A 14,903-nucleotide genomic window follows, 5' to 3' on the forward strand; every position below is an offset into this window, starting at 1 on the left:
ATATTGTAATTTCTACTTCATTGTAATAGTTGCATTTTCTCTCTCTCTCTCTCTCTCTCTCTCTCTCTCTCTCTCTCTCTCCCTCTCTCCCTCTCTCTCTCACACACACACACTTAACTTGTGTGCGTTCAGCTTTACAAACTTGGCAAAAAAAATGGAAAGGGGCAGAAAAGACTTTGACAAACCCACCCGTCATTGCATCCAATGTGTTTTGACTATACAGTGGTACCTCTACTTACGAATTTAATGCGTTCCGAACGCACATTCGTAAGTCGAAAAAAATTGTAAGTCGAATCCCATAGGAATGCATTGGGAGAAAAAATTCGCAAGTCGAAGGAACCCTATCTAAAAATTCGTAAGTAGAAAAAAATCCTATCTAAACCGCATCCAAGATGGCGGACTGAGCTCCATTCGTAAGTAGAGTTATTTGTAAGTAAAGGTACCACTGTACACGATTTTGTCTTTAGGAGCAATCCCTGAAATGTGATCCCTGCTTAAGTTGAGGCTTACTGTATTATTATTATTACTATTACTATTACTATTATTTATTAAATTTGTATACTACCCTTTATCTGTAGATCTCAGAGCAGTTCATAACATAAAATACAAGATAAAAAAGACAAAATACATAATAATAACAATAACCCCCCCCCCACACACACACACACATGTTATTATTATTATTATTTACTCATCCAAAACGTATTTTGGTATTATCCAGGAATCAGTTCAGTCTGAGTAAGTCTGCAGAACATGACTGGTGTACCAGGACTATTAGTATTAGAAAGGAAGAATGATGATTGGAACAGAGATCATTCCTCCTTTCTAATATTGGTAAAGTGCCTCCAGGGCAGGGAATTGCTGTTTATTTTTAAATCTCAAAAATAAATGAAAGGGCAGCTGGCAGCTGATGTACCCCAAGGAAAGTTCCAAGAGGAAGGGGATATAAAGCAGGCAGTGACAACATTAAATTGTACACAGATTGGGGTCAGGATACCTACCATGAGAGAATGACTCCTCCTGTATAGATTTGTCTGGTTGTTGAAATCTGGCAGGGAGGCTCTCCTGCCTCTGCCTCCTCTAGAGCCTTCTTGGTGGTGGCATCCCAGTGGTCCATTTCCCTCCCCTCTAGGTTTTCAGCTAAAAAAAGTGTGTCTCCACCCAGGCCTTTGGTGGATATTCATGTCATTTTATTTTATTTTTGTCTGGTTTCCATATATCTGCCATGTTTTATGAGTGGCTGTAATAGGAGGTGGATGTCTGTTTTAATTACAGCCTGCTCTGGAACTGCATTGCAGTGAAGAGTGTCTAAGAAACATTTTAAATAAACCAGTAAGTTCGAAACACCCATTGACTTGAAGTAGGCAGTCAGGATTAATTTTATGTGAATAGGTGAAGAGCAGTAATTTCTTAATTACTGAGTAATGGTATTTGCTTTTCCTGTCGCTGCTGCTTGTAGCTAAACCATGACCTGTATGATGTGATGAGCACATTGGAAAAGCAGCACTCCGATAAAGTCTTCATTATTAAAGGGGTGTCAAGGTAAGTGTTTTCCTCTTTCCTGTGGGCATGGAGGAGTCTGGGAAGCAGCAGCCACGTGGGCAACTAGCAACTCCTCTCCACTTTGGATCCCAGGAGATCTGGTTTGTTTGTTAGTCAGCTAATTAAAAGATTTATAACCCATATTTTAATAACAGGGCTTCTCAAGGCAGGGAGCTGTTTTAGAACAAAATACACGTGGAAACTTTGAAAGGGGAAATGTGAACAGCCACTAAACAGCAGTCAAGAATAGAAACAAAAAAAAAACCTTTCCAGAGGAGCATGTTAGCTTCAGAAAGATTGACCGAGCAGCCACATCGCTTACAGTTCATTTAATTGGGCCAAGATTACAACACTGAATCTCAGCAGCCACCTGATTCCATAGCGCCATCTTGACTAACAGAGGGTAGAATAACCAGTGGGTTTTAGATACTGAATCTTAAGAGCAGGGAAAAGATGCTCTCTCAGTTCAATCCATGACGGCCTATGCTTTGTAATCATTTGTCAAGTCCTGGCTAAGGTCAGAGACAGATTGCAGTTGGGGGGGTCACAAGCAGATCAAGGTCTAAAGCAGGCATCCCCAAACTTCGGCCCTCCAGATGTTTTGGACTACAATTCCCATCTTCCCCAACCACTGTTAGCTAGGGATCATGGGAGTTGTAGGCCAAAACATCTGGAGGGCCGCAGTTTGGGGGTGACTGGTCTAAAGCATGAGTAGGCAAACTAAGGCCCGGGGGGGGCAAACCTTCTAAATCCGGCCCACGGACAGTCCAGGAATCAGTGTGTTTGAGTTGAATGTGTCCTTTTATTTAAAATGCATCTCTGGGTTATTTGTGGGGCATAGGAATTCGTTCATTATTGTTTGTTTGTTTTTCAAAATATAGACCGGCCCCCCACAAGGTCTGAGGGACAGTGGACCAGCCCCCTGCTGAAAAAAGTTTGCTGACCCCTGGTCTAACGGGGCTGAGGCAGATTACGTGCTCCAATAAGGGCCAGTGGTCCATTTCTGAAGCAAGCAGACGTGGGGAGGTGGTGCTAAGGGAAACCATGGGAGTCTTGTGCATTAAGATTGGGTTTTCTGTCAAATCTGGAAGTTGTTGAGCTTTGGGGGGCAATGCCGGAAGTGTAGATTTTCGAGAAATTCCTTAAAAATAGCTCAAATACATGGAGAGGTTTACTTTCACTATAGAGGCTGAATAAAGCAAACTTTGTAATGCAAAATAAAAAAAATTCCTTCAGTAGCACCTTAAAGACCAACTAAGTTTTTATTTTGGTATGAGCTTTCGTGTGCATGCACACTTCTTCAGATACACTTGAAACAGAAGCGTCAGACCCTTATGTATATACAGAGGGTGGGGGTGGGTGGGGGAATGGGTGAACCTGTAGATGGCTGTTAACGACTGCTGATGGCTGCAATTGGTCGTTAACAGTTAGCAGTCGTTAACAGCCATCTACAGGTTTACCACTCCCATCAGCCCATCACCCATTCCCCCCCACCCACACCCACCCTCTGTATATACATAAGGGTCTGACTTCTGTTTCAAGTGTATCTGAAGAAGTGTGCATGCACACGAAAGCTCATACCAAAATAAAAACTTAGTTGGTCTTTAAGGTGCTACTGAATGAATTTTTTTATTTTGTTTCGACTCAGACCAACACGGCTACCTACCTGTAACTTTGTAATGCAACTTATGTTTCTTGTTATGCAGTAACAGAGCATCGCTGGTCATCTCTTCTCCAGTAAGCCCAACTAGCTCCTCTGCCATACCTACAAGGAACAGCCTAAGTGAGATGCCGACGTCTCCTCCTGCCATTTCCCCAAATCACGAAAGAGAATCTGCTTCGGCAACCAAAGCAGCACCTGCGCCTGGTGGGGCCAGCAAAGCAGAGGAAGAGACAGCTACGGATGCAGCCGAGTCAGGCTCTTCGACTGCTAGTGAATCCAAAGAGGACAGCCAAACAGTAGAGACAACCCCCAGCGTTCCCCTAGGCACCCCCCAGAAAGTTGAGGAGGCTGCAAATAATATAGCAGCAGAAATTTTATCAAAGGCAGTGCTCGAGGCTGCTGGCAAGAGCCCAAATATTCCCAAAGACTCTGGAGAGACCTCCCAGCCTCCTTTGAGGAATGACTTTGAAGCCAGTGATACTTGTGAGAAAGATGAGGGTTCCTCGTTGCAGCCCAGGGTTGAGGTCGTATCTCTACCTCACCAAAAGACTCAGGATGGAGCTCAGACTGGGGGAACAGACCGCCAGGAGAACAACGTGCCGCTCAGGGAGAGTTCAGTTTGTCCTGATGACAATCCTCAAGATTCTCCATCTGAAGCTGAAGTAGACCAACAAGGTGCACCAAGCACCACGAATGACTGCCTTTCCCCTGCTTTACCAAAAGCAGGGGCCGCTCAACAGCAGCCAGAGGAAAGCGGGGATGTGGAAGATGACATCAACAGTGAGGGAAGCATGGAAGAAATAGATGTTTCCCCCAAGGCCACCAATGCTCAGGTAAAAGACATGAGAGGACATGGGCGTACCCAGCATGGGGCAGGGGGGCAGCTGCCCCCCTAGAAGCAGGGCAGCTGGAGAGGATAGGCAGGGACGCTGCCTGCTGTGCTCCGCCTCAGCCTGCTTCGCTGAAGCAAAACGGCGGCGGCAGCAGCGAAGCTGCCTCTGTTGAAAAAAACCTGGACCTGGACCTGGACCTGGGCTAACTTCAGCCCACACTCCTTCAAGTCACAGCAAGAAATGAAGTGCCGTGGAGCATTGTGGGGCAGCACTTTCTGTGCTGTGCTCGCTGTGACTTGAAAGAGTGTGGGCTGAAGTTAGCCCAGGTCCAGGTCCAGGTTTCCTTCAACGGAGGTAGCTGCTGCCTTGTTTTAGTCACTGCTGCCATTAAAGGAGCAAGCGAGGCAGGAGTGCAAGCGCGGGTCGCTCCGTGTGCTGCCTTGTAAACAGCCCCCTTTTCTTTGGGGGGTGTAGATGTTGACCATGCCTCCTGGGGGGATCCTGGCCATGTCATTGCCAGCTAGCCAATCAGGGGGCTGGGGGGCATGGCTGGGGGCGTGGCTTGTTCCCCCCCTAGCTTTGATCCTGGGTACGCCCATGTGAGAGGGTTCTGCACGACCAACCCGCCCCACTAGGTAACTGCACGCCGTGTAGATAGCATTAAGGGAGCTTTAGTCTTCTCATTAAGGAGCAAAATGACGTATTGCTGGCACAGAAAAGTGCCTCTTTTTGTGGCTTTGTATGTTAGCATGAAAATTTCAGTGGGGAGGGAGGCATGTTGAGATGGACACAGGGGAAATGGAGGGAAATTCAGCTCAGGAGGAAGCCTGGGTTGTTGTGGTTGTTGATGGCATCTGTCTATCTTGGGAGACAATGAAGGAGTACACCTTTGGGGTTGAGATCACGCTGTTGGAAGGTTGCAGCGCCTGCTGTGGCTGTAGAGACTGATGCAGGAGAGTCATGTTTTGTTACAGCTGGGGCAGGTGAAGGTGTCCGGTTGTGCTATGGCGTTTCTTCTCTCTGTGCTCCTCCCAGCAGTCATTCCTCCTCTGGTCACTGCTGTGGATACATGACTCGACTGCCTGTCACCAGGCACTGTGTTGTAATTATTTTAGTAGTAGCTTTTGTCGTTATTATTCATTGTTGTTATTTAGCACAAATTTGGAGAGAAATTAATACAAAGCAAAAAGACAGGACTCTGCCCCAAGGATCTTGCAATCAGAATTACCTTGTGTTATTTCTCAGAATGAGAATATTGAGAGATGAGAACTCCTACACTTTCCAGGCTACAAAAGAATGGGATGGGGAGGTAGGAGAATTGCTTCAAGCTCTACCTTCCAAGATGGCTTTGCATAGTCCAAATCTACCTTATGCATCATTCTCTGTGAGCTAACAGTGTGAGGAATAGCTTGTTATAATACGATTATGTGTCTACCTGCTGGCTCTTGTAATATGTCTTCCTAATTGGTGGTAGAGGCATACAGTAGGAAATCAATACTGAAACCAACAAGAGAGATGTGCTATTTAGCAACAGAAACAGTGGGAAGGAAGACAGTGATTGTATGCAGGGCAGTATAACAACTGTACTGTTAGATCAGGCATAGGCAACCTCAGCCCTCCAGATGTTTTGAGACTACAACTCCCATGATCCCTAGCTAACAGGACCAGTGGTCAGGGATGATGGGAAATGTAGTCCCAAAACATCTGGCGGGCTGAGGTTGCCTATGCCTGTGTTAGATCAATCTCAAAGCCAGCACCGACAATCCAGATGTTTCTGGAGCTTATTATGAGCAGGCAATGAAGGAAACAGCCCAGTCCACTAACAGAGATTTGCCTTTCCCCCTTTTTGGTTATTTCTCCCTTTAGAGCAGGCATCCCCAAACTTCGGGCCTCCAGATGGTTTGGACTACAATTCCCATCACTCCTGACCACTGGTCCTGTTAGCTAGGGATCATGGGAGTTGTAGGCCAAAACATCTGGAGGGCCGCAGTTTGGGGATGCCTGCTTTAGAGCAAGGCCCGCCTGCCACTGCAAAATTGCCTCAGCAGCTACAAAACCTGCTCAGCCGCAAAGGTTTTCCCCAAAAACAGAGCCTCTCACTTGGGAGATTTAATTGAGGAGGCATCGCACATGCCAGATATGAAGAGTACCAATCCTGTCTGACAGGAAAAACCAGTGCAGACTCCAAAAACCAGCACCATTATTTTTAGGGCTGCTAATTCCCTGTTTGGAAACCTCTGTGTGAGGTGTTCCCAGGGACTGTTGGCTGAAGGCAGATTTGTGCATGATTTGTCCTGTGGCAAAGTAGCAGAGACCTTAAGTGTATTATGCTGTGGTGTTCCCCAGCCCCTGCCAATGTTCAAAAAGCTTTACGTATGTTAGTAACCCTCAGAACACGGACTTGCGTGCTACCGTAAGTTAGTCTCTTACTCCCAATGTTGCAGATGGAGAGATGGGGATTGAGAGTACAGTGACTTTGCTTCATGCCGCTTTGGTGACTGGGCATAAGTGGGCGCAGAGAATGGCAGCATGTTGCAGAAACTGCCCAGGGACAATGCAGTTTCCTTTGAGGAGAACATGTGCACATTGGTAATCCCTGCAAATCCATCGCAGTGATGATGAGCAACCTTTTGAGCTTGGTGTGTCAAAATTCACCCCAAAACCGGGTGGTGTGTCACTTCGAGAAAAAAACCATAGTTTCACGATATTTATATAACAAAAAATGTAGAATTGTTTCCCCTTTTAAAAAAAAGGAAAAAGGGGAGGGGGGAAATTATTAAAGTTGGGAAAAAATTAAAAGGGAAAAAAATAAGGCAAAACCCAGAGGTCTTTCCCAGTGGGACTCTGGGCTCAGGCCTTCCTCCAGCGGGTCTGCCGCTGGGGAGGTGGGCTCGGGTTGGGCCTGTGCCTCCTCATGGCCCTCTTCAGCCCACCTCTCCCCTCACTCAGCTATGCTTGTGCAGCGGCAGGGCAACAGGGAAGGGGTTTCAGCTTACTTGGGTGTCTCTTCTCTCTTCCCGGGATGGCGGCGAGGTGGTGGCAGCAGCGAGGTCGGGGTTCTTCTCCCTCCTCTAAGGGCCCCCCTCCTCTCCCTTGAGGCGGGGGGCGATGGGGACGGCAACAGAGCGAGCGGACCCCTGTTCTCCTTTGCCTTGTTTTTCCTTCTTTTCTCCCTCTTTTCCGTGGGGGCGGCAGGCGACAGCGGGGCCGGGCTTCCTTTTTCCTCCTCTGGCCTCTGGAAAAGTTCTTGTACTGTACTTCAGAGAGTCACCATAAGAAAGGAATTCCGTACTGGGTGTATTCAAACACACTTGAAGCATCCTCCAGACAGCTGTGGTCAAATTTCAAATCTGGTGCTGTGATTCTGTTGAATAAGTGAAAGCCCCCCCTTTTTTTTGTTTCAGATCATCTCCAGCTTCTTCTCAGATGATAAGAAAGAGAACTATGGCAAGCTGCCCTCGGGCTTCCTCTTCAAGGTAAGGAAAAAGCATTCGCTTACCTGATCTACAGACAGGAACGTGTGTGTGTGTGTGTGTGTGTGTGTGTGTGTGTGTGTGTGTGTGTGTGTGTGTGTGACCTGCGAGTTGCCCAGTCTAGAAATGCATTGCTTCATTGATATCATGTTTTGTTTTCCAGGCTCAGGCAGTCCAAGCTCACGCTTCAGAGGATGAGAAGCACCTTCAGTTTGGAGAAGGAGAAACCATGCTAGTGCTGTCAGATAAAGAGGCTGAGGTAACATCAGGGCACTCATTTGGCACTGTTCATAATGCTAATGGATGGCAATACTTGGCACTGATGTGATACAGGATGCCCTAGGAACCAGGGAGGGCCAACTGTGGCCCCAAAGCTTACACAATGCTCTTCTCGTGAAGCTCCTCAATAGGATAGGACAGGATTAAGCAGGCCTCAGGCTTGTAGGATCTGCTCCTCCTTCTTTCACTAAAACCCTGAGATCAACAAATCGGAACCTGGAGCAAGAGACATAGAATTAAAGAATGCTGAGCTCAAGCTCTTGTTTTTGAGTAGCAGAATGGAATGGAAGTCACAAAAATCCACTCCTTGTTAACTCCTTTCCCCACCCAGTTAAGAAAATCCTTCATTTCAGTATACTCTTTTTGGGAGGTGGGAGTATTATTTTGTTGTTGTCATTGTTAAACCATTGGGAGTCTTAAACCATTACCGATTTCCATCAAATCACCCAGAGAGCTACCAGTAGATCCTGATCTACTTTCTGCCCAGTAGTCCATTAAATAATGGCACTATCCATTTTTTAAGTTGTCTGCCTGGAAAAGGCAACCCGTTTATTTTTGAGAGCGAGCACCCTTAAAGATGCTCCCCCACCCATGGCCCCCACTGGATTCCCTAGGGCCTTGCCCATGACCAACCACTTCCTGCTTGGGCTTCCCCCCACTGACTTGCCAAGTACTTCCAGGGTGCAGACTCTGACCCTCCAGTTTGGGACGACTTCCATGCCTAGTGCGTGGAGCTGCACCTTGGGTCCATGAAGGAGGCCAGGATTTTTTAAATCAAAAAGGTTCCATTTCACCAACCTTTTCTCCCACACACCCCTTTCCGCAAACTTGCTTAATGGGGTCATGCAGTGCCAACTTCTACTGAGATCTCTCTGGAAGCAGCTCCTACAGCCACACAAGCCCAGCGGTGGCAGGAGCAGGTGGGTGCCTCTGGGGGCACAACCCTGCAGAATTCGGCCACCCAAGAAATTACCTTGCCTAATTTATCAAAAGTCGCAGCTCAACACTGCATCCAGGAAGCAACTACTAGGTCATTGTCTCCCAGGGTCAAAGAAAGAGCTGCAAGAAACTGTGGCTCTTGATCCAGTGCAAGGCTTTGCACATTTGGGGTGTGTGTGTGGAGGAAATATATCAGCCCCACAGTCATGCAGACTTTAAAGGTAAAGGGACCCCTGACCGTTAGGTCCAGTTGCAGATGACTCTGGGGTTGCTGTGCTCATCTCGCTTTACTGGCCGAGGGAGCTGGCGTACAGCTTCCGGGTCATGTGGCCAGCATGACTAAGTCGCTTCTGGTGAACCAGAGCAGCGCGCTTTACGTCAAAATAAAATGTCCATACCCTGTGTTCGTAATTTACATAGTTTATAATGGGCTTCATAACTCAATTTTCCGTGGTGCAGAATTTGGGTTCCATTGGTGTAGAAATGTTGGCGCTGATTATTTTTTTAGTGCCAGTCATGATGGGTGGAGCATATTTTGGATTTTTGTGTGTGTAAACAATACAACCTCGTTGGGTTTCTGATAGCTATGGGGCACATACCTGCCAAGTTGCTGTCAGAGAAATAAGGGACCGGGCCAGAAATAGCAGACCGGAAGTAGCGCCAGAAGTCGCACTGCAGCCATTTTGGAACTGGGCAGAGCAGCATCAAAAGTCGCTTCTGAGCATGCACCGCCCAGTTCCAAAATGGCCGCCGCGCCAGAATAAACTGGGGTAAAACAAAAAAATCCATTTTTTCAGCTAGGAACAGCTGGAAAAACGGGGATTTCCCGGGGAAAACAGGAGACTTGGCAGCTATGATGGGGCATGACCCCGTTGTTTCATAGAAAGCACAGCCTGACCTTGTTGCATTCTCTGCTCTGTGTGTGGAACAGGAACTGCAGGCAGAGCTGCTGCTGCTGCTGCTGCTGCTGCAATAATGTGTTAAGTCTATTTACATGTGTGTTCCCATACCCACTGTCTTCTATCAATTATTAACTCTCCTTCACACCCTCCTCTCCACACCAACAGCATCGATCATTTGCTTCCTACAAAGAGAGAACATTTAAAGGCAAATCGACATGCTATGTGTTGCATTTTTAACCATTTGGAAATCCTTTTATACAGAAACAATTGAACATGTATTTACCGTATATACTCGAGTATAAGCTGACCCGAATATAAGCCGAGGCACCTAATCTTACCTAAAAAAAACTGGGAAAACCTATTGACTCAAGTATAAGCCGAGGGTGGGAAATGCAGCAGCTACTGGTAAATTTCAAAAATAAAAATAAATACCATCCTATGCCTTTCCCAGCTGCCGGCAGTGGGGTGGGGGGAGAAGCAGCAAGGAAGGATCCCTTCCTCGCCGCTTCTCCCTCCCTGTCGCCTCGCACAGAGCAGGCATAGGACGGGGGTTCGGAGAGTCGCAGCACAGTGCTTCTCCGAACCCCCCGTCTTGTGCCTTTCTCCCCTGCCACCCGCCTCACTCGAATATAAGCCGAGGGCATTATATTTCATTTTTCTGCTAGTGTAATATAGCACTAAAGGGGCAGCTATGAATCAGGAAGTACACCATTCAAATCTGGCATCAACCCTGTAGGTGTCCTTAGGCAAGCCACCAGCTCTTAGTCTTATTTCCCTACCCCCACCCCACTCCCCCACCCCAATTTCAGCATTGAGTCTTACACAACTCGACTCTGAAGTGAGTCCCATCTGGCACGCTGCCTCTGAACAGGAAGGGTTGGCATAGCTTTCAGGGCTGTTAAGGGTAGGCAGGCAAGTCCTCTGTGAATCTAATCCTAACCCTACAAGGTGAGTACTTTCAGGCATGGAAAGATTCTTCCCTGCATTCAGAGCTGCCTTATACCGTTCAGACTATTTGTCCATAGAGCTCAGGATTTTTTTTGTATTTGTTAGTTGCCTCCTAATGGCCCACTTCACACATCACATTAAACCAGAGTTTAAAGCAAATTACGGTTTAATCCAGGGGTCAGCAAACTTTTCCAGCAGGGGGCCGGTCTACTGTCCCTCAGACCTTGTGGGGGGCCGGACTATATTTTGAAAAAAAATATGAACAAATTCCTATGCCCCACAAATAACCCAGAGATGCATTTTAAATAAAAGGGCACATTCTACTCATGTAAAAGCATGCTGATTCCCGGACCGTCCGCGGGCCGGATTTAGAAGGTGATTGGGCCACATCCAGCCCCCAGGCCTTAGTTTGGGGGGCCCTGGTTTAATCTAAACAAGTTATTTGTCCCTGGTACACATGTTCCCTGCTACTCTTGTTGCTGCTGCTGCACTGCAGGTGAAACAAACCAGTGTGTGACTTAATGTCTGACCCTCGACTTCTGGTCTGTTTCCCCCCCTCCCCAACAAACCATGAATTAGTAAGCCAAGGACAAAGAGCTGGTGGTATATTTGGAGAAAAACAAACCCTGAGCCTGGGTTCAGATGATGCAACAAGCCATGTATGAGAACATTTGAGTTTCGTGCACCAGAGCGACTCACTGCTTGTCCACATTAAACTATGGTTTGTTTCAAGGTGTTGTTTTAATGTGATGTGCATGCTGAGCCACTATGAATCGTCTAGGCAAAGAACACATGTTAGTATAAAACCAAAATTAAAATGTAACCATAGTAGGATCAAGTTCAGTGGTAAAATCGCAAACCATCACAACGGAATAAAGAAAATGCCAACCATAGACAAAGGATTGTATTCAGTATTCAGAACAATCCCACTGAAATTACCTAAGGTAGCCTGTTAATTTCAATGGGTTTACTCTGAGCAGGGCAACACTGGATATAGCTTAAATGCTTGTACATGTGAGAAGAGCAAAGATAAAAAATAAAACCAAACACCATCAAACAGAGGATTACCGGTATCAACTAACTTCCAGAAGTTATTGATGATCTCAACTAAAGGTCTTTCCCATCACCTGCTACCTGACCCTTTCTAACTGAAGATGCCAGGGATTGACTCTGGGCCTTTCTGCCTGCAAAGCACATACTCTATCCCTGCGCTATATTGAAGCCGTAAATAAATAAAGCTGTGGTCCCTCCCTTTTGTACATCTCTACTGGTGTTCTAACTGCTGTCAGGAATAATTTTTTCAGATGTCATAAAATGGAAGGGGGGTGACAACCTTTTCACTTCAGCTTTAAATCCGGTCTCAAAAGTGTGTTTAATTTAGGCTCCTAACTCAAATTGTCACTTCACATTTTCCCAAAATCAAGGGCCAATCAAGAACTTGATCTTGCATTTGATGCAAAACATGACAGCAAGATGCTTTCACACAGCGCTCTCTCTCTCCTCTCTCTCTCTCTCTCTCTCTCTCTCTCTCTCTCTCTCTCTCTCTCTCTCTTTACAGTGGAGATGAAATGGAAGTTTGCTTCTATATGCTGCATGTTCAAAATACAAAACTGTGGTTTTAAAATGCTTAAAATTTAAGAATATGGTGTTTTGAGTTTCACAAGCCTTTTGGGGGGAAGCTAAAAATGAAGTTCGGTCAACCAACTTCTGAGATACTGTGTGTTTGTGTGCAAATTTATGTGTTCTAGGGGCTGGTGCCCCTGTTTGCTTCACTCACCAACCCCACAACCCCTCCTCAAAGCTCCACCTCTTTCCCCTTGTTACGCCTCACCAAAGCCACTTTGCTCTTTGCCAAAGCCCCCTTCTCCTAAGCCCAATAGTACCACTGTATTCTGCTCTGGTCAGACCTCACCTGGAGTACTGTGTCCAGTTCTGGGCACCACAGTTCAAGAAGGATACTGACAAGCTGGAACATGTCCAGAAGAGGGCAACCAAAATGGTCAAAGGCTTGGAAACGATGCCTTATGAGGAACGGCTTAGGGAGCTGGGTATGTTTAGCCTGGAGAAGAGAAGGTTAAGGGGTGATATGATAGCCATGTTCAAATATATAAAACGATGTCATATAGAGGAGGGTGAAAGATTGTTTTCTGCTGCTCCAGAGAAGCGGACACGGAGCAATGGATTCAAACTACAAGAAAGAAGAGTCCACCTAAACATTAGGAAGAGCTTCCTGACAGTAAGAGCTGTTCGACAGTGGAATTTGCTGCCAAGAAGTGTGGTGGAGTCTCCTTCTTTGGAGGTCTTTAAGCAGAGGCTTGACAGCCATAAGTCTAGAATGCTTTGATGGTGTTTCCTGCTTGGCAGGGGGTTGGACTGGATGGCCCTTGTGGTCTCTTCCAACTCTATGATTCTATGATTCTATGATTTTATTCTTCACCTAATCTCTTCTGCTTGCCTGCACCATCAGGCTCCCCAACTTGCTCTGTCCACTCACTGCTTCAAGGCAAATCCACTCACCTGCTTCAACCCCCACCAAAGCCCAATTTGCTCGCTTGCCTGCCTGCTACTTGCTTTCCCTGCCGCCACAAGCCCAGTTCACTCATCTTCTGCCCCACACACTTGCCCGGCTGCCTGCGTGTTTCAAATGCTTCCCTCATCCTGGAGCTGGCACAGCCGGTCACCAACAGACTAGTGCAAATATTGTGTGTGTGTGTGTGTGTGTGTGTGTGTGTGTGTGTGTGTGTGTGTGTGTGTTTAGAGAGAGAGAGAGAGAGATGTAATGTGCTCCAAAAACAAATCTATGCATTCAGAAATATTAGATTTTGAAATCCAAATTTGGAGTGTTTATGTGAAGTTCTGAGGCTGGGGGGGGATTATGCTACTTTTTGCTGTTGTGGATCATCATCATCATCATTAAGATGGTGATGATGGTGAGTTTTGAATTCTGCCCCAAAAACTACATTGTGTGATTTGCTGGACGACTTGTAGCCATGCAATATGATGAGCACATCTGCACATGGTGTCTTCCATGCAGGAGCAATTTAATAAACTTACTGGCTTTTAAGCACATTGCCTGTGCTGAGAAGACTCTCCGGGCTGTAGTGATGGGGAAGGTCTTATTAAGCTGACTAAGAGTGGGGGGATTTCTCTCTCTCTTTTTCTAGGAAAAAGGATTCCTGATGGGTATAAAGGAGAAAGACTGGAAGGAGAACCAGAATATGCTACTGAAAGGAATTTTCCCGCAAAATCTCATTAAATCTATCCCTTTGGAATAAACTCAGATCTGGAGCAGAAACAGGGTGAAGAGAGAACTCAACACAGTAAAATGTCCAAATGCTGATTTGTCAAATCTCCGTGTTAATTGTTCCTTCACCCAGTAGTGTCGATGTGATAAAAATGTAATTGCATTATTTCTTGAATCTGTCCTCCTCCCCATGAAGCCAAATCCATCCCTCTGAGGGTCACTGTTTGGCCCTTCCAGTCCTTTTCAGAAGTGAAAGAGTGGGTTGGAGTTGGGATAACAGTAATGGCTGGCGGGCCATTTTGAGGGGTGGGAACTGAGAGTCTTTGCCTCCTACCCCACACAGTCTTCTCAAAGGAGTCCCCCCGTCAAAGCGACATGCTGAAATGTGAATGTTGTCAAATAATGCATTGGCATTCAGCTCAAGAGCTTATTACGAATTATTATAATGGGCCCACAACAAATGGGTCGATTCTGCTTGGTAGTAGACGCAGAATAGGGATTTATGACATGTCCACTGGATAAATTGACACACAATGTCTGTGTACATTCATGTATTTGCTTTGTGCGTACACATGGTAGGAAGTTGCGATTGGCTGTAGCTGCTTGGTGTGTAACTGTGCACTTGCCCATATATGCAACAAAATGCTTCCCTCATTTTGTGTATGTGATTTCACATATGTGTATGTGATTTTTGTGTATGTGATTTCACATATGCCCTTCTGTTTATAGGCTCCATGTTAATTCCTTCACCAATGCATTTTCTGTGTAGGGGTTTTGTAGCATACCAATGAGCCTCACAGCTTGTTTCAAAGCTTGAGTAACCACTGGCATGTTCTGCTAACCCAAACAAGATAACTCTCAGAGGACCATGTAAATTATATTTGCTTGCTTTGACCCTCTCCCTTCTTTTTAATTTGTAAAACCAACGTATTTCAATAAACCATGTTTGGATTAACCTGGTTGCCCTGTGTGATCTGCCTGTGAGCACAAGGGACAACACTGTGGGTCTCTTGTGTGTTTGCCAGCCTCTCATCAGCATCACAAAGAGTTAATGGGGAGTGAGCTGTTCTGATGACTCTG

The 14,903-nt window shown here is 46.2% G+C and overlaps 1 protein-coding gene across 1 annotated transcript in view; it reads left to right on the forward strand.

Annotated features, from left to right (window-relative positions):
- Nucleotides 1-14,778, forward strand: part of BIN2 (bridging integrator 2) — a 37,263-nt gene extending 22,485 nt beyond the window's left edge. Inside the window, exons 9-13 of the mRNA XM_060272105.2 lie at nt 1,460-1,542; nt 3,249-4,038; nt 7,443-7,514; nt 7,675-7,770; nt 13,744-14,778. Of these exons, the coding sequence (XP_060128088.1) occupies nt 1,460-1,542; nt 3,249-4,038; nt 7,443-7,514; nt 7,675-7,770; nt 13,744-13,854 (1,152 nt within the window). The 3' untranslated portion in view covers nt 13,855-14,778. The remainder of the gene's footprint in view (nt 1-1,459; nt 1,543-3,248; nt 4,039-7,442; nt 7,515-7,674; nt 7,771-13,743) is intronic.
- The last annotated feature ends 125 nt before the right edge of the window (nt 14,779-14,903 follow it).

This window comes from Zootoca vivipara, chromosome 2 (assembly GCF_965207765.1).
Source record: "Zootoca vivipara chromosome 2, rZooViv2.hap1.1, whole genome shotgun sequence".
NCBI classification, from domain to species: Eukaryota; Metazoa; Chordata; class Lepidosauria; order Squamata; family Lacertidae; genus Zootoca; species Zootoca vivipara.